Source organism: Xenopus laevis, chromosome 4S (genome assembly GCF_017654675.1).
Source record: "Xenopus laevis strain J_2021 chromosome 4S, Xenopus_laevis_v10.1, whole genome shotgun sequence".
Classification (NCBI taxonomy): domain Eukaryota; kingdom Metazoa; phylum Chordata; class Amphibia; order Anura; family Pipidae; genus Xenopus; species Xenopus laevis.
In genome coordinates, this window is record NC_054378.1 from 70,750,664 (window position 1) to 70,771,582 (window position 20,919).

The 20,919-nt window shown below is 38.8% G+C and overlaps 1 protein-coding gene across 1 annotated transcript; it reads left to right on the forward strand.

Moving 5' to 3' along the window:
* The first annotated feature begins 3,872 nt into the window (after positions 1–3,872).
* urod.S (uroporphyrinogen decarboxylase S homeolog) lies at positions 3,873–18,672 on the forward strand. Its single transcript, NM_001091087.1, is given in 10 exon segments — positions 3,873–3,946; positions 6,506–6,618; positions 8,504–8,583; positions 10,603–10,665; positions 11,515–11,712; positions 12,903–13,064; positions 14,172–14,309; positions 15,268–15,368; positions 18,025–18,091; positions 18,280–18,672. Coding segments are annotated over 10 exon segments (1,104 nt in total). The 5' UTR covers positions 3,873–3,923; the 3' UTR covers positions 18,439–18,672.
* Positions 18,673–20,919: the final 2,247 nt, after the last annotated feature.

Consider the following 20,919-nt stretch of genomic DNA (forward strand, 5'->3'; position numbering starts at 1 on the left):
AGAAATGATCCACGACATAAAAGTGGCCAACGATTACTCCGCTGAAGTTTCCTTAACAAATGTGAAACTAGCAGCCAGAACTATGGGTTTGGCCGTCTCAGCAAGAAGATCCCTGTGGCTCAGACACTGGAATGCAGACTCGCAGTCAAAACACAACTTGTGTTCATTGCCCTTCAAAGGAGATCTACTATTCGGTACCAAACTGGATCAAATCATCTCCAAAGCCTCGGCGGGGAAATCTGCCTTTCTTCCACAAGAGAGAAGAGAGAGAAAATTTCAAAACAGGAATCAAAAAAATTCCTTTCGGGACGCCAGACAATACAGACCGGGGAAATATAATACCAGACAATGGAAAACCAGGAGCCAAAACTTCCAAAACCCCCAAGGTTTCAAAAGAGACCTCAAAACTGATAAAAATAAAGCATGAAGGTGCGAGAGTCCAACTGTCTTATATAGGCGGGAGACTAAAAGATTTCAAGGCAGTTTGGGCTCAAGAAATCCAAGACGAATGGGCAAAAGATATAGTATCAAAAGGATACCTTCTAGAATTTGCAAAAAAACCCAAGTCCTCTTTCACCTCATCAGACAGACCAAGATCAAAGGAGGCAACTACACAACTAAAATCCATCATAAAAAAGTTACTACAAAACAAAATAATCTCCAAAGTACCACCAAACCAAAGATTCAAAGGTATTTACTCCCACCTTTTCCTCAAAAGAAAGGCGAATGGGGAGTTCAGAGTAATTCTAAACCTAAAACATCTAAACAAACATCTCAAAGTCCCAACTTTCAGGATGGAAACCTTAAAGTCAATTGCACTATCCCTTTCCACAAAGGATTGGATGATAAAACTAGACCTACAAGATGCCTACCTACACATCCCCATCCACTCAGATCACACAAAATACTTCAGATTCAAGACCTTGGGGGAACATTTCCAATATACAGCCATGCCATTCGGACTGGCCACAGCCCCAAGGATATTTACAAAAATCCTAGCACCTGTCTTGGCGAATCTAAGAATAATGGGGATACAAATCTACGCCTATCTAGACGACATCCTCCTGAAAGCTCAATCAAAACCTCTATTGCTGGCTCACCTCACCACTACAACCCATTACCTGTTAAAATTAGGCTGGATCATAAACTGGGGAAAATCCATGATAATCCCATGTCAGAGGATAGAATACCTGGGCACGATCTTAGACACCAGGGAAATGACCCTCAGCTTGCCAAAGACAAGGGCAAAGGACTTAAAGAAAAATATACAACAACTCATTCTTCATCCCATTACGACAGTCAAGATCTGCCAAAGCACAATAGGGAAAATGGTCTCCACCATAGATTGTGTCAGATGGTCGAGGATACACACTCGGAGTCTCCACTTCAATTTCCTATCTCAATGGAACAAGAACCCCAAAACACAAAACCAACTAATATTTCTCACAGAAAAGACCCTACAAAGCTTGAGATGGTGGTTACAAGAGAAGAACCTTCGAATACCTATGCCACTACAGATAGACTCATGGACCACAATCACCACAGACGCCAGCAGTCTGGGATGGGGAGCTCACATGGGGGTCCACAAAACCCTAGGGTGGTGGAACACAGAAGAGAGTCAAAGATCCTCAAACTGGAGAGAATTAAAGGCAATTCACCTAAGCTTACTGGCATTCAGCCCTCTCATTCAGGGAAAAGCGGTCTGGATCAAATCAGACAACACTACAGCAGTGAGGTACATCATGAAACAAGGGGGCACAAGATTTTGGAATCTGTTAGCCTTGACCACAACTATTCTAACTTGGGCAGAAAACAACCTCTTTCTCCTCAAAGCTTCCCACATAGCGGGAAAAGACAATGTGATCGCAGACAAACTAAGCAGAACTCTCCCCAAGGGAGGGGAATGGGAACTGAGCAAAAAAATCTTCAAAATGATTTGGAAAAAATGGGGACCCTTCAAAATAGACCTAATGGCCTCCAGATCCAACACAAAGATGGAGAATTTCTGCTCTTGGAAAAGAGACCCGAAAGCCTCACTGACAGACGCTTTTTCAATAAAATGGAATTGGGGCCCCCTTTACATCTTTCCCCCGTTCGCATTGATTCAGAAGGTAATTACAAAAATCACTCAAGACCAAGCAAATGTGATCCTGATTGCCCCTTGGTGGCCGAGACGAGTTTGGTTCCCTCAACTTCTCCACCTATCCAAGGGGAATTATTGGAAACTTCCAAACCATCAAGACCTTCTAACACTGAAATCTGTGAACTACCCTCATCAGGAGAAGCTAGCTCTAACGGCATGGCGCTTGAAAGGGACAAACTAAAATCCCTAGGACTGTCAGAAGGTGCCATAAACACCCTACTAGCTGCCAAAAAATCAGCTACCACAGAAAAATATTTCAAAACCTGGGAAAAGTTCTCAGAATGGTGCAGGAACAACAATTCTTCTCCCATGTCCAACTCAGAAACTCAAGTGGTAGAGTTCCTTCAAAAGGGTGTAGACCTAAGCCTAAGCAATTCCACCCTTAAAGGACAAATTACTGCAATCTCCCACTTCTCGGGAATCCGCTGGAGTTCCAATCCTCTCATCAAAAGATACTTCCAAGCGCTTAAAAGAATCAGGCCGGCAACTAAAACAAGAGTTCCCCCTTGGGACCTCAATCTAGTACTAAAGGCCTTGACCTCTACTCCATTTGAACCCATGGACAAAGCACCCCTAAAAATTGTCAATTTAAAAATGACATTTTTGATAGCTATCGCTTCAGCCAGAAGAGTCAGTGAGATACATGCTCTCTCAATGGGAGAGGACAAAATCACATTCTCTCAAGATAAGGTCATACTAAGAACTCGTGAAGGATTCACCCCAAAGGTAATTTCCAAATTCCACACGACTCAGGATATTATCCTGCCAACATTCTTTGAGAATCCTAACTCAGAGGAAGAAGAAAAATGGCATACGCTAGATGTGGTGAGATGTTTAAAAATCTATCTCGACAGAACCAAAGAGATAAGAAAAACTGACTCTTTACTGGTTATAACTCAAGGCACGAGAATCGGTAACCAACCTTCCAAAAACACTGTGGCCAATTGGATAAAAGAATGTATCCATATGACATACTCAAACCAGTCATCTTCAGTACCCTCTAAAGTTAAGGCACACTCAACCAGAGGTACAGCGACATCCTGGGCACTCAGGGCCCAGGTACCATCAGAGGACATATGCAAAGCAGCAGTATGGAGTTCTTGGAATACATTCGTCAAACACTACAAATTTGACCTTTACTCAAAAAGTCTTTCCAACTTTGGATCCTCAGTACTTAACAGTGTATTAAATGAGTAAAATTGCATTCCCACCCTCATTGTTGTTTGCTTTTTTACGTCCCTAAAGTGTCCACTGCCATGTGAAGGGAATAGGAAAACGGAAAATCAAATCATACTTACCGAGATTTTCTTTTCCTAGACCTGAACATGGCAGTGGACAAGGCTTCCCAACCCTCTATGGGGGAGTTACAGAAAAGTCCAAAAGATGGCGGCAGAGGGGAGGGGCCTCCTTTTATTTGCTACTAATTCCTGTTCCGTCCACAGACAGGAGGGATTAACCCTAAAGTGTCCACTGCCATGTTCAGGTCTAGGAAAAGAAAATCTCGGTAAGTATGATTTGATTTTCCGTTATAGATGAGGCAGAGTAACCCCTCCTACCACCAACGTCACTTCCATTCTTGGGGTTGATTCGGATTGGTGGGCTTGTACGGTTTCCGTCCAATACAAGATTGTATACGGCTAAACGTCACGGGTCAGTGTCGGAGGCGGAGCTAAGAATTGACATCTCAATGGCTGCCCCATAGGGAGGTGTGACTTAGTGTGAGAGTGGAAGTAAGTGCAATTGTGACAAGGAAGAGTTCACTTTCAAGGCAGAGATGAGCATGGAACAGTCGGAACACTTGCTGTAAGTAGAGTTTGCCATTGCCTGGCGCTTGGGAAAGCCACTATGGGTGTTGGGATGTATCATCATCTGTTTAGTGAATAATTCTGTGTATCGCGTATTATAGCTATATATATATATATATATATATATATATATATATATATATATATATAATGACTACTGACGTCCCGCCAGGCCAGTGTAATATATACAATAAAGGTGTACATCAGTGTAGATGCATCTCATTATATAACATTACAGCTGTCTGGCCAAGTCACTGACTCATCTCATTCTTACACTGATACATTTGTCATGATCTCACCTCCAACTCCCTTAGTCTCACAGCTGTATTTGTGCCACACAGTCTTTCTCCCAGACTTAGTCATCGGCTGCTGTTGGTTTGTAGATCATGCAGCGAAGTAATAGCCAGGGAGTTGTATATTGGATAAGTGCATGTTAGTTGGATTCTGGATTCTGGCTATAATTATAATGGAACAACTTGGACCTTTCAGAGTTGCTATGACCAGTGTCGGACTGGCCCACTGGGATACCAGGAAAACTTCCAGTGGGCCCAGGTGTCAGTGGGCCTCTTGCTTCTAACCATTTGGCCAATTCCGTGGTCATTCCCTATTTCTTTATGAGAACAAAGGGGCTTAATAATGGAAGAATATAGTAAGTAGACATTAAAGACTCAATGAATAAAGAGATTGAGTGAGGAGAGGCGGAATAATAGTTGGAAAAGTGAGCCCTAAGGTTTTCTGGTGGGCCCCTGGCATTCCAGTCCGACACTGGCTATGACTGGGAGTGATACAGAGGGATGTTTCTACTGGCCATTCTGGGATGTTTTGTGTTGCAGCATAGGGAGGAAAAGAGCAATTATTGAAAAATAAAAGAAGCCTTCAGAGACTTTGACTTGAAAGAACGGATGCCACCTTTCCCTTTGAACCACTATAACTCCACAAACTGCAGGGCAGATTAATAAATTACCTACTGATGCTTGAGGTGGGTATTTGCTCTGTCCTAACAAAGCACTGCAAATGCTACAGCTAAAGCAGAAAGTAACATTTATTCACCTGCCTGAAAATCATTTTTTCACTATTCAGCAATTGATGCCCATGTTAAAACCCAAATAAAGGCTCATTTTGGTTGTTCACCTTCAGACACTTTTTCCAGTTTTCAGACTTTTTGAAAGTATTTTCTATTTGTAATCGTTTTCTAATACTGATGTGTAAAATTTCCTCTTTTTTTTCACCTTCTACAGCAGCTCTGGGAAGGGGGTCACCGACACTTTAACTGTTCTATATTGATACATTTAGTTGATACATTTGTTATCTTTGTCCCTGCTGAGCAGAATCCCTGAGTTTCATTAAAGGCAGCTGTTAGAATTGATACAATAGTTACTGCTGAGAAATGTATCTACTAACGTGTCAACTAAACGTAGCCAATTGTAACAGTTCAGAATCTGCTCTTGGATCACTGAGCTGCCAGACTAAGACACCAGAGACTTGGACATTAAACTTTAAACTTCCATTTTCGAAAAACGATAAAAAATACAAAGTGAAAAAAGTCTTTATTTCTAGTGAACAATCTGAAAACAACTAAACTGAAAAAAGTGTTTGGAAGGTGAACAACCATTTTAATAGACTTTATATTAAATGTGTCAGTGGGGAATTAAAATACATTAAACATCTATTTTTATAGTTTGTAAAATCAAGCAGACAAGACATATGAGGCATTATTTAGCAGGGATGGGCAGCTTGCAGCCCAGTATTGTTGAATGCAATGCTGAAGGCCACCAACTTATAACTTATAAAAGGCTTATTTGATGACTATAGCCTATTCAATTTTCTAATTTCCCTTGACCATGGTAGCCTGCAGAAACTATGGAATCTCCTAGTGAGTATTGGTCTTCTTCTTACAACCATAGATCTATAACACACCCATATATAAGTTATCACTTCTGGCTAAAGTTGCTGTGACTCAAGCGTATTGTCCTGTGGTCCTGGATGTTAAATTTCCTTGTGGACCCTTTGAGCCCTAGTCTGACACAGACTACTACTTCTCTGTAAACCACAGTGAAATTGCTTGCGTGTGTATTTTCCAAGGTAAAGGGCACTTCCACCCTTGTTAATGCTTTTGCTGCACATCAAAGATAAGGGTGTAGGCTTTCAGTTATTTTCATAGCTATCTGGGCACGACACTCTCTGCTACATGCAGTATCAGAGTCTCTGATATTCTGTTATAAATTACAAGTTACAAAGTCCTTTATTTATGGTGATACTTTTGCATTTATCAAAGTAAGACGCTGGTTTTCCCTTATACTTTTCATGAAGGTAATTAGAGGTTTGAGGTGCTGTGTCCCCATGACTTGCAGAGAAGTAGCAATGTGAAATCTCCATGTGTGACAAAAGCATAAAGGATCAAGCAAGGGAACGTTAACTTGTTAACACACTAGAGCTACAATTTTCTATAGATATACCCCCCCACTCCTTTATATTGTACAAGATTTTGGTGACTGTTATTTTTTTAATACAGAGAAATTTGAAAAGAAGCAGTCATTACAATCTTTGTCTTTCCCAGGCCAGAATGTTTCCCTACTCTTCACAATGACACATTTCTTCGTGCTGCTCGCGGTGAGGAGTGCAACCATGTTCCAGTTTGGTGTATGAGGCAGGCAGGGAGGTATCTGCCAGGTTAGTGAACTTCCAACCATTTATTATTGATTTATATAAAATCAGCCCTGTATTCTGTTCATATTATTAGAAGTGTATTCGTTGCACTTAATGAAATTACTTCAAAAATATTTTTATCTGATATATTTATGTAAAAGTTGTTTTTATGTGGATAACCTTAAATAGATATAATATTCTGGATGATACACCTTCTTTTAGCACTTCTTATGGATTGGGTACTTTCTAAGAAAAATAATTTTTCAAAAATAGTTAGGCATTACTGAGAAAATGCCAGTATCCAAGCCAGACAGCAATGTTATAAGGCCAGAATTATATAAAATAAATCAGAGGAGCAACTACAGAGAAAGCAAACCCTGCAACTGCTGGGGAACCTGAGATGTATATGTGGGGTACTGATGATAAGCAGTTTCACAAAAAAAATCTTATTTTCAAAATTTATGGGGCCCAGGTCTGGGTGGAGATTCAAAATAGGACCTAACATTTCAACTTCATATAGGCCACCCACAGGCCTAATAAATAGTGACTGTCCAGGGCATTTTAGAGCAGCCCCTCTGGCATTTTTCAGAATGTACAGATTGCCAGTCCAACTCTAGTGGATCCCAATAAAATTTAGTTACACTATTAAAATCAACATGTATTGATAAAATAGCTTTATTTAAAGGGATATCAAATAGTCACTAAGTGCCATAAATATAAGGCAGCCCGTGGATTATCTTTGTTACTTGCTGCAAACCAATGCCTTGCATACTAAATCCCTATGGGTCTGGCCACACGGGCAGATTCGGGGAGATTAGTCGCCAGGCGAAAAATCTCCTCTTCTTCGCAGCGACTAATCTCCCCGATCTGCCTTCTGCCGGCTAAAATGTAAATCACCCGTAATTGCCTCACAACGAAACTTCGGGCGAATTCGGAAAACAAAGCACTCCGTGTGCCTGCCCCCAGGCGATTTACACTTTAGCCGGCGGAAGGCAGTTTGGGGAGATTAGTTGCTGTAAAGAAGAGGAGATTTGTCGCCTGCTGACTAATCTCCCCGAATCGGCCCGTGTGCCCAGACCCTTAAGGTAATGACATTTTTTGTCACTCATGATAAATCTTCACTTCCACAGGCAGGTTTCCTTCCCACTGGCTAACATTCATATTGCTGGTGGTGAAAAACAAGTGGCCTGAAGTTTCCTTGCAAGGAGATTTTTGGCAACTATGGAAAGCCGAAGCACCTCTTATGTATTGCTGGTGGCTAAACACAGGTTGTGCAAAGTTGCCCGAAGTTTTCTTGCAAGGAAACTTTGGGCAACTTCAGAAAGCCAAAGAGCCACCTATGTTTCACCACCAGCAATTTTAATGTTCGCTGATGGGGAGAAAACAAGGGATGTTTAGTTTCCTGCGGTTGCATAGATTTATCACAGGCAACAAAATGTCCCATTTACCAATACCCTTAAGCTGCAGATGAATGCTAAAACTTGTTCACAGCATCAGGAAAGGCCTGTATATTAAGACTCTTGGCCAAAACTATTCTATCTTATTGGGATGGTTGCTTTGTTGGAGTGTCCTTCATGTTGCAATTGTATCCTCAACGGATGGACCCTTGCTCAGGTGCAAGAAATTACAGTGGAACAAGGCTACCAAAGAAGAGAAATTAACAAATTGCATTGAGTCAAATGCATTGAGCCAGAGCAGTGAAATTATTAGCAATTATTTTGCAGTAGGTTTCAAAAGGTTCAGGACAAGATATCCAGTTCCTTTTTAACAATGCCTGGACCCCATACCTTTGAAATTAATGTGGCATCTTTCTAGTGGTGGTGTTGTGTTAGTACCATGTTGCACAGCAGCACAGGAGGCAGGTTCTGTGGGGTCTAATTATTATTACTAAAATCCCCATTCTTTGCAGAGTTTCGGGAGACACGTGCTGGACAGGATTTCTTTGCATCCTGTCGGAGCCCTGAAATCTGCTGTGAACTCACACTACAGGTAATGTATGAGGGAAGTGAAATGAGAAATTGAGAAGTTTGGGCAGCTGTACTCACTCATGTAAGTGATGCTCCTTTCTGTGGAATAAAGAAGGATTTAGTGAAAGGGTGTATTTGTATGTAATTCTGTATGTTCTTTGTATAAACACATTTATTTTACAGAACTGCAAAATATGTTGGCGCTTTAAAAATACATTTTATTATTAATACAGGTATGGGACTCGTTATCTGTAAACCCATTATCCAGAAAGCTCCCATTTACAGAAAGGCCATCTCCCATAGACTCCATTATCAAATAATCCAATCCCTTTTTCGCTGTAATAATAAAACAGTAGCTTGTACTTGATCCCAACTAAGATATAATTAATCATTATTGGAAGCAAAGCCAGTCTATTGGGTTTATTTAATGTTTACGTGATTTTCTAGTAGACGTAAGGTACAAAGATCCAAATTATGGAAATATCTGTTATCTGGAAAACCCCAGGTCCCGAGCATTCTGGATAACAGGTCCCATACCTGTAATAAAAATAATAATAATAAAGCTCAATCTCACGTCTTTCTGCTTCAAATATGAATCGGTATCACACAATTTCTTTTTATTTTTATATGTGTAAATGAAAAAGGTGTGCAGTATCTGGTTACTTTAAATATAGAGTTCTTCTAAAATTAAAGGGGTTGTTCACCTTCCAACACCTTTTTTTTTTTTAGTTCAGTTGTTTTTATATAGTTCACCAGAAACAAAGATTTTTTTTTTACAGTTTACTTTCTATTTTATTATTTGTGTCCATTTTTCCAAAATTGACTTTCTGAAGCAGCTCTGGGAGGAGGGGGGTCGTCGACTCTGTAACTGTTCTAAATTGATACATTTAGTTGATACATTTGTTATCTTTGTCCCTGCTGAACAGAATCCCTGAGTTTCATTAAAGGCAGCTGTTAGAATTGATACAATAGTTGCTAATATTCCACAGATGCTGCTGAGGAATTTATCAACTAATGTAGCATATTGAATTACTGAGCTGCCAGACTGAGACACCAGAGACAGGACAATTAAACTTTAAACTTCAATTTTGGAAAAATGATTTAAAATAAAAAATGAAAAGCACTTGGAAAAAAGTTTTTTATTTTTTGTGAACAATATAAAGACTGATCTGAAACAAGTGTCTGGAAGTTGAACAACCCCTTTAAATTTAATAAAACTGGACTTATGGCTTTCCTTTGCAAATCTTAGGACCATGGAGCATACACAGCATTTTGGTTGCTGCTTACGGCAGTCATCAAAATAGAGCTATTTCCCAGGGTTGCTTCCCACATCTCTGGCTGCCAAGGAGCGAGTGTACATTCTTAGGGTAAGGGCACACCTGGAGATTCTGGAAGATTTAATCGCCCGGCGACTAATCGCCTCTTCTTTGGGGCGACTAATCTCCCCAAACTGCTTCCCTGTGTCTTCCGCCTGCTTGAATGAAGAAACACCTGCACCAATGAACTTGCGCGATTTGATTTCCGAAGTCACCCAAAGTTTTCTCACGAGTAATCTTCGAGTGACTTCGGAAAACAAAGCGTCGCGTGTGCATTGGCGCAGGCGGAAGACACGGGGAACCAGTTCGGGGAGATTAGTCGCCCCAAAGAAGAGGCGATTAGTCGCCGGGCGACTAAATCTCCCCGAATCTCCAGGTGTGACCTTACCCTTAGGCATTAGTAGTTGGTGACTCACATTGCTTCCCATTCGAATGAGTAGGAAGTGATCTAGGGAAAATAGCAATATTTTGCCCAAGAAGCAGTGATCAGTAGACAATGAGTCATGGCCATTATAACATGTCATAGACGGCTAATACGTAAGGCTACTGTTCTTCAAAGGAAAGATTTAGATTTAGGATTTAGTCATATCAGTAGTACATGTATGTTTTCAACATCAGTTGTCCAATACTTACATTGTTTTCAGAAATAAGTTGTTATGATAGTTTGTCTTCAAAGAGAAGGTCAGAAGACTTAGGTAGACCTAATTCCTGTTGTGTATTTGCAGCCCCTGCGGAGGTTTCCTCTTGATGCTGCTATCATTTTCTCAGACATCCTTGTGATACCACAGGTAAAAACAGGAAGGCACCAAATACATTCACATCCTATAGGTTAGGGTTCGTTATATAATTACATTAAGCAATACATTCTTGCCCTTAAGATACTAAAAAGTGAATGTAGTTCAACTACTACAAATGCAGATTCAAATATACTCATGCTTATCTCTGGCAGGACATTTAGTTAATATATAGAACGCTACACTTAGCAGAATAAACCATTTATGTTGTCAAGATTTAATAAAAGTGATCAGTATGACGTATTAATGGGTGCTAACCCTGGAGTGGGCAAAAGACAACAGTGCAGTTCATCAAATGATAGTCTTCAGCCAGGCAGTTTACGGATATCACATTAGCTTTGTTCTCATCTACAGTATAAATGAGGTTTCACTTGAGGAGTTCTACAAGCACCTCAACACCCTATGATCGTTATCTTCTTTACTAATTAGAATTTTCATATAATAAAAAAAATGCATCTTTAAGTAGGTGGATAATTTATTTATTTAAGTTTTACAGTCTGATACTGATGAACTGATACATTTGCCTGTGGTGGCAGAAGCTTCAGCACCTACTGGTCAAGATCCCCAAGCCGTATCAGACTAGCAATCTATATAATCTGGCACATGCCAGAGAGGCTACTGTAAGGTCCCATAGACAGTCACTATTGATTGAGCCTAGTTTGCCAGAACTGGAACTGTAGCACATATTGTACCTATAACGTTACAGGGAATTAAATGGATCTGAAGTTTGTAAGAAGCATTAATAAGCATTTCTCCTTATTTTATTTATAGCTAATGAATGGGTTTGTTATATTTGATAAAATCTGAATAAAAGTTCAGCATGAATCCATTTTTTCATCACAGGCGCTGGGAATGGAGATCCGGATGGAACCTGGAAGGGGGCCTGTATTCCCTGAACCATTACAGACCCCACAGGACCTGCAGAAACTTAGAAGTTCAGTGGATGTGTCAGAGGAGCTGGGTTATGTATTTCGTGCCATCACACTTACACGGCACAAACTAGAAGGAAAGGTGCCCCTAATTGGATTTACTGGTGCACCGGTAAGTGTTGCCAACATGATGCCTATAATACACAGTTTATCCATAAGCATGCTTAAAGAAGATTTATAACCCCCAAAACAAATAGTTGTCATTTACTGATTTGGAATTCACTTTACTTTCCTGTTTTAAATTGTTCCTGAGATATAAGCAGTTTTAGACAGTTTAGATGTAACGGTTGCACCGGATTGGATGGAAGGCAAACAATACAGGTGGTTTCTGATTGGAGAGGTTCCTGCATAGCATCCGTGACAATAATCTGTGGATTGCTGTATTTATTTACTTTTACTTTTTCAACATTTTTATTGGGTTTTCAAAAATATACAGAATTACTTTTACACAGCGTAAATTGAGTATGATTAAACTATTTGAATGCATTTAATGTGCTGTTTCCACTACAAAGGAATAATACAATTGTGAAAACATGAGGATTATACTTGTCTCAAATAAGAGTACATATGACGTAAATATAAATATTTTTTTTTTTTTTTTTTTGACACTGAGTTAATTATGTTGCCCAGACATTAGGATAGTTAAATCAATAATAGCTCTTGAATATTAGATTTGTATTTAGAGTCTATTTGATCGAAATAAAGAGACCAATCATTAGAAAACGTAGTATTAATGTGTGGTTCTTCAAATTTAATTTTTATGGCCTCTTGCCAGCATAACTGGTTTAGATATGCTAAAATTTCTTTTAAGGAGGGAGTAGACTCTGAAATCCAGAACAGAAATATGGCCTTTTTGTAGCCGCCATAAACCGTAAAATTAAGTTTGAGATCAAAACAGGATCAGATTTACAATGTTTATTCAAAGAAAAAGAAGGGGTGCCAATATTCAAAAGGGCATAAACTGGAGATATAGTTAGATTTATTTTCAATTTAGCATTAATAAAATCTCTTACTTTTTGCCAAACAAGAGTAATGTGAGGGCAGCTCCAAAGATAATGAAAAAGGTTTACATTTTCTTCTGTATTTATTGAGTGTAATAGTATTCATATTTACAAGAAGCCATTATTACTAAGCTGAAGACTTATGTTCTTGCCCACAAGTGAGCACTTTTTTTGGGGGGAAAACCAATGGCAACCCTACACCATTTTAGACAGCAGAAGGATTCTGAGAGCTGTAGTTCTAAAGCAGCTGAATGGCTTTGAGATTTCAATAACATTTATATCTCATCTTTTCTGCTGATAGTGGACTTTGATGACCTACATGATAGAAGGAGGAGGATCTAACACTATGTCCAAAGCAAAGCGCTGGCTGTACCAACACCCCTCCGCCAGCCACCAGCTACTGAAACAACTCACTGATGTTATTGTGGAATATTTGGTGGGCCAGGTAGCAGCAGGTGCACAGGTATGGTAAGCTGGTAACATGAAACTGAGTTTTTCCTCTTTAACACTGTTTTTTTGGAGAATGTTATGAAGTGAATTATGTATGTTGACTTTTGTAAAAGGTTATCCCTATTTACTATCTTCATACATGGGTTTTCCCATGGACATCACACGACTTGGATTGGATATCTCCACCATTCTTGCAGGAGCAGTTTAAAGGGATATTGTCATGGGAATAAATATCAGTTAATAGTGCTGCTCCAGCAGAATTCTGCACTGAAATCCATTTCTCAAAAGAGCAAACAGATTTTTTTTATATTCAATTTTGAAATCTGACATGGGGCTATACATATTGTCAATTTCCCAGCTGCCCCAAGTCATGTGACTTGTGCTCTGATAAACTTCAATCACTCTTTACTGCTGTACTGCAAGTTGGAGTGATATCACCCCCCTCCCTTTTCCCCCCCCAGCAGCCAAACAAAAGAACAATGGGAAGGTAACCAGATAGCAGCTCCCTAACACAAGATAACAGCTGCCTGGTAGATCTAAGAACAACACTCAATAGTAAAAACCCATGTCCCACTGAGACACATTCAGTTACATTGAGATGGAAAAACAGCAGCCTGCCATTAAGAATTTCTCTCCTAAAGTGCAGGCACAAGTCACATGACCAGGGGCAGCTGGGAAATTGACAAAATGTCTAACCCCATGTCAGATTTCAAAATTGAATATAAAAAAATCTGTTTGCTCTTTTGAGAAATGGATTTCAGTGCAGAATTCTGCTGGAGCAGCACTATTAACTGATTCATTTTGAAAAAATTTTTTTTCCCATGACAGTATCCCTTTAACCTCCATCACTTCCTCTCTTAATATCTTCTTCTCCTGCCATGTTCTTGTTGAGTAAAGCCACTCCGCGTCCTGCACACTGACTATGTTGCCTTGGTTAATAAATTCCCTCTAAACTCAGATACTTCCAGGTGTTACTGTTACTAGTGGGATAATTTACATTTATTATGTATTCATGCAGCCTTCAAAAATGTGCAGGAACAATAATTTTAAAAACTTGCTATAAACGTGGTATTTTATTTGGGTTGAAAGTTTCACCTAATGAATGTTTTTTGTATTGTAGGCCTTGCAAGTGTTCGAGTCCCATGCTGGCTGTCTTGGACCTCAACAGTTCTCTGATTTTTCTCTCCCGTATCTCAAAGATATTTCCCGCAGAGTAAAACATAAACTGAAAGCCGAGGGACTGAATCAGGTGCCCATGGTGAGTAGGCAGAGAGGGTAAGATGTATTCATTGTTTAGGAGGAAACTCTCAACTGTTCCCGGATTTGCCTGATCTTTTCTCCTATACTGCTAAATGCTTTCGACATCAGCAATGGCGTGTGAATCACATGACATGCCCACATACAGCAGGCATGCATAGTGTTTGGGATTACTTTTCTGTGCATGCCTATGTCGGTTTCTGTACAGGGAGGGTTGAATGAATGTGTGCTCTCTGTTGGAATCTGCTTTATTTTGGGGTGCCAGGCTAGTGACTTGAGACAGCCTGATCTTTAATTAAGTGGTATATTTATTAAAAAAAGAATCCAAATTGAAGGGGAACTAACTAAGATGGAGGGAGAAAGAAAGGGATAGGAAAAGGTACAATGGAAGGGAAAGTGTCTAACCAACTATGTATAAATGCTCATTGTATACATGAGGAAAACCATTTAAAGCATACTACCCTATTCCCAGGACAACCACACCCAAAAGACAGTTCCAGCCAATCAGGGCGATGTTACCATTTTTTGGAGAGCTCTTCTCAGACAAAGGAGGGAGTCAAACCAAGCTGCACAGTAGATCAAATCCCATAGTTCAATGCTCCGGGTCTCCCTTGTTGATCCAACAGGGCCTCATTTTTCCTTGGGAACTCCTGCTATCCCTGCACCCACATCAGTGTGTCCAGTTATTTGCATCTCTTTGATATGGACTGTACTTTAGCTGCAAAGATTGCTTTATGGCAGGATGAGCAGGCTTGCACCTCACAGTTGCCAGTGATAGAAAGGCAGATATTTGTTAACCCATTGTGTGTATGGGACACTGGGCACAAAATTCAGCAGTGCAGTAAATTATAAAGCATTTTACCGTGCCCATGCTGAATACATTATACTGTATCTTTCCTGTAGATTCCTACATTCATCATTACACAATGCCTCATTACTCCTGACTGTCTCTCTTGTAGATTGTCTTTGCTAAAGATGCCCATTATGCACTGGAGGATCTGTCCCAGTCTGACTACGAGGTGGTAGGATTGGACTGGACAATTCGACCTCAGGAAGCCCGGTAAGATCATACAGTTAGTTACACAAAAAACATGCCAAGAAATATTCGTTTTCTACTTCTCCATCTTTTATTTATTCATACTGATCTAATATATCCGAATCTTACCAGTAGAAATACAGTACAACATGGGATTATCTCTAAGTGCTGTGTAACATAGCATAAAAGATAATTATAATGCACCTATGGACAATTGTTGAAAACCATGTCTGATCTGATTTACCAAAGTAGCATTGTGTAAAAGGTCTGAAATCCAGGAGGTAGAACAGCTGACCAGGCATCATTATTTGCAATTTTAGGAACTGAATTCTAGTTAGAAACAGAAAATACTTTGTTTTCAAGGCAGAGGTCTTTAGATTTTTGGAGTATTTTTAACTTCCAAGGAACATATTATTTCTGCTTTACATAAAAATTGGTCTGAGCAGCATATTGATATTAAAAGAAACCCAATTTATAGGGACACAATTAGTACTTGGAAGATTTTATGCAAACAAAACCATCTAAACTTTAATATTTCACCGTTCCTTTCTCCATTCTATTTGGGAGGTTTCCCTACGAAACAGAGGATTAAATTTTCTTATAAGTGGAGAAAATTTGGTATATATCAGGTCAGTCATATTATTGATCAGAATTCGGGAGATCCCTTTCCATGGAATGTAATAAAGGAAAAATATAGTCTTTCAGAAAAAGAGAGATTGAGTTATTTGCAGATCAGACATGGTTTTCAACTAATTGGTAATGAAACCAAGTCACAACTAAAACATCAGTTTTATAATTCAATATTACAATTAGTTGAAGATCCTCAGCTTAATTGTATTTCATGGATTTCATCTCATCTATTTTATTCATGTTCTAATGATTTCGATCCACTTGAGAATCCAAGTAAAAAATGGTCTTTATTTTTAGGGGTTAATATCTCTTCCAAGGATCTCCTAAATTCTTTTCTAAAGTTTAGAACTAATATAGTTTCTGACAGTTGGAGAGATCAACAATTTCGATTTATTCATTTGGGTTATGGATTACTATTCCAGAGTACTATAGATTCTAAGAATGTTTCTTTCTGTCCAAAGTGTAAAGAACAGCATATTGATTTTTCCCACTATATTTGGGAGTGCCCATTTATTAAAAATTTATGGGAAAAAATTATTGGTTTTATCAAAAAAACAATCCATTTGGATTTAAAATTGAACCCACAGTTTGCATTGCTAGATATGAAAGGTTACTTTCAACAGTCCTATATTAGACCTTCGATAGTTGTCACTGATGAAATAGTCTTTTTGTTGGTTAGTTATGGCAGCTACTAGAAAATCAATATTTTTTTGCCGGATTAGGGTGAATCCCCCAACTCTTAAAGATGTGCTTTCATATTTATTTAATTTATGCACTCAGGAGGTAATTAGATTTAGAATGGAAAACCTACTTCAAAGGAATAGAATTAAATGTAGATGATCCCTTTATATTTCATCCTTGGAGACTAATAAAAAGGAATTTATTCTTAAACTTATGGGGTAAAATGAGATTATGAACGAATAAGGTAACCTTGTAAAGTCTAAGTCATTCATGTCACTGTTTTGGCCACATTGTATTTATTTTGAAATGAAAATAACAGGTCAATTTGTTTCTAATTTTTGTTTTTATTTTTATTGTTTTCATGAAGAAATCTTTGGAATTTCATCATATGTAAAAAAAAATTTCTTTTGGAAACATATGTATTTTATCTTGTTAAGTCATTGTATTTTATTGAAAATTTAATAAAAAGAATTTTAAAAGAAAATAAATATTTTTGGGTGCAAGGCAAATTTTGTGAAGCAGTATTTGGATGTATGGAAAAACTTCTCAAAAGAGTCACAAAGTCAAAGAAGTGCCGTATATTTAAACATAATCAAGCCGTCAATAACTGATATAATGTACAAACCACCCAAGTTTGATATCTCATGGAACCTTTAGGTGGCAATAGAGGTTCTAATTATGATCTTACCTGCGACCATTGAGTAATTAGAAATTAGACTAATCGAATTGTATTAATACAATAGAATTTTACGAACTCGGACAAATTTAAACGACCTGAAAACTCGAATTGATTGAACACTAATCAAGTTTTTTTTTTTTTTTTTACTCACTGGTTCTCTCCCATTGATTTAAACAGCAATTCTGCAGGTTTTCGGTAGCGAATAGTCAAATTCAAATTCTTAAAGGGAGTATGATAAATCTCGAAAACCAAATGACTTTTTTTTTTTTTTTTAAAAACTCGAATCGAACTCCCTGGTCGAATTTGACAGTTTTGACCATAAAAAAACCCGAAAATTCTGTGATAAATCTGTCTCTATCTGTTAGAGCTGAATTGTCAGGTATAAAGTTAGAAACAATAGAAGTCTACCTGTATCTGACAATTAAGCACAGTTGCCGATGTTCGGCTGCCGTCAAAGGTGCCCGATATCCAAGTCTTATGCCGAAAGAGGTCTGCTCGTCTCCCACCATAGACGCGCCGAACATTGTACGAAATTAAGTTTTGTACAATATTATTGGTGCATCTATGGCCACATTTAGATGGGTGGAATAGGTTGATTGTGTGCTGTGTTTGCAGAAGATTGGCTGGCCGAGTTTTTTATATCAACGTAGTTCCTTTATTGTGCCTTATTAACACATTTACTTTATCCAGGGAACGCACAGGCAAAAGAGTGACTCTTCAGGGCAATATGGATCCCTGCGCTTTGTATGCCAGCAAGGTAGGCCATGTAATCCCCCCAGGATGAGTTTTTCTTATATATTATATATATTTTTTTATGTGATGTAAAGGAAAGCCCCAAATTTTTCTGCTTTTAAATATAGTATAATTTAGATGGAAGACACTAGCTCAACTTGTGGAGTTCTATTTGTTAGCAGCATTGAGAACACTATCTTGTGTGCTTTGCAGGGGGATATTGAGAAGACTGTGAAGAAGATGATAGAAGGCTTTGGCCGTCGTGGGTACATTGCAAATCTGGGCCATGGATTGTACCCAGATATGGATCCAGATCATGTGGGGGCATTTATATCAGCAGTGCACAAATATTCACAGCAAAAGGAGAATTAATTGGAACAAGTGACTGTCTGGACTAGCAGGTGTGACAGTTCAGGTGTCATTGGGCCTGTTTAATCATAATGTTTTTTGGACTGACCACTACTGCCAGTGATGTTAAATACTTTTCTAAGGACATTTGGCAGCGGGGGGGTCGTCCCTGAATTTAGTTTATATTAAATGTTACTTCTATGATGATATGTAAAGTCGGTAGAACTTTGGATAAATAAACAGATGAATTATGGTATACTGAGCACTTGAATATTCGCCCACACCATAGTCCTCTGTAAAGCTAAATCACAAACACTGTCGCTACATTTTTTCCATTCCCATGGACAGAATAGAGACAATTATACAGAGACAGGGTGCACTTTAGTGTTGAGGCAGAGGGATAAAAAATATAAACCTTTAAAACAAATATAACATTGCCCACAGTGTTGTTTCTAAGCAGTTTACATTTTTGCTTTACAAAAAATACCAACAGTGCCACCTGCTGGTCAGTTTTCCCACAATCAGAAGAAAGAACTGTTGATGTTGCTCTGCTCAGGGAAGAAAGAGGAAAAGCCATCTGAGCTTTCTCAAGTCTTTCCAGCCAGAGCAACACACCATTCTTGTCACATGTTCTGCCTAATGGATCACAGTGGGAAAACTGGCCAGCGGGTGACATTGTTAGCACAAAATTAGATGACTGGCACAAATTTTTGCTAATACCTTGGCTAAAACAAAAGGTTGAGCTTAGAAGACCAGAATAAATTTTACATTTATTACATCTCAACATTTTAGAGTGTATGGCAGCATGGAGTTTATTCATCTCATCCTGTGGCAAACCGGATAGATCAACGTAAAGGTGAACCACCCCTTTAAATAGTAAGTCATTATAGAGTGGCTAATTCTAAGCAACTTTTCAATTGGTCTTCAGTTGTTTCTACTGACCCATTCCAGCTTTCTAAAACAGGTCACTGACCCCATCTATAAACAAATGCTCTCTACACCTACAAATTTAGTTATTGCTACTTTGTATTATTCCTTTTTCTTTTCAGTCCCTCTCCTATTTACATCACAGTCTCTTATTCAAATCAATGCATAGTTGCAAGGTAATTTGGACCCTAGCATACAGACTGCTGAAATTGCAACTACTGGTGAATAAAAAGTTCAAAAACCACAAATAATAAAACATGAAAAACTATTTCAAAGTGTCTCATAATATAACTCTACATCATATTAAAGGAGAACTAAAGAAGTAGCTAGAAATTTTGTAGATTATGTTTTGGGCTTCTGTACCAACCCAAGGCAACCACAGCCCTTTAGCAGGGAAGATCTGTGTCTCCAAAGATGCCCCAGTAGCTCCCCATCTTCTTTTCTGCTGATTTACTGCACATGCTCTGTGCTGCTGTCATTTACTGAGCTTAGGGACTGACACACAATATGCTGAATATAAATGTCACAATATAAGGCTGATTAGTAATTAACACAGATAATTACTATATGGCAGCACAGAAACCAGTGCAATTAGCATCAAAATTTAATAATCAGCCCTAGGTATCAGTTTATATTACAGACCAACCGCATTTTCTGCTTGATAATTTGCAACAACCCCTAAGCTTAACTTCTCAACAGCTGCTCAGAGCCCACTGAGCATGTGAGTGTCACAGACACTTTCCAAGATGGTGACCCCCTGTGACAAGTTTGAAGTCCTGGATCATTGCTGCTATTGACAAGCTGAAACTTTAGGCTGGTGCAATATGTTCCGTATATAAAACATGGCATTTTTTTAGCCATATTCATTTTTAGGGTTTAGTTTTCATTTAAAAGTTCATTAAAGGGTGATGGCCAACAGGGAGATTTGTCGATTGACTGGGCTACAAATCACCCAAAAAGGCTTCTCATCTTTCTATAATTGAAATTGCCAAGAATAAAATCCCAAAGTCGTCTGAAGTTTTTTTCAGAAGAATAAAGCAACTTATAGGTGTTACCATCGTCAATGTCAGTTATAGCTGGCGAGAAGCTATAATTTCGGGAGATTTGGGCTGGGCATCAGCCACTATCGCCTTTAGATGCTAATAGATCAGAGACATCATTGAAATAATCTGGATATGTGCATCTGAACAAAGCATGTTAAAGGGGTTATTCACCTTTAGGGCCATGGCTGAGATGTCATCCACAAAAAAACCCAAAAAAAACAACTGACTGCGGGTGAGAAATCTCCGTCAGTCATGGCGCTAAAGGTGAACAACCCCTTTAACATATTCAGATTATTTCCGTTATGTCTGATCTATTGTCATGCCCAGTCTATACACTACAAACAAAGCTGCAGCTCAATGAGGACTGAGCATCGAGATTACACACGACAGCTGTGATGTGTCTATATATCAATATATATATATATATATATATATCACAGTATGTCCAGTGAGGAGGCACCAGGACAATTACATTACCTAACACTTTCCTCCAATATGTACCAACAAATACCACGACACAGTCGTACACAGCTTG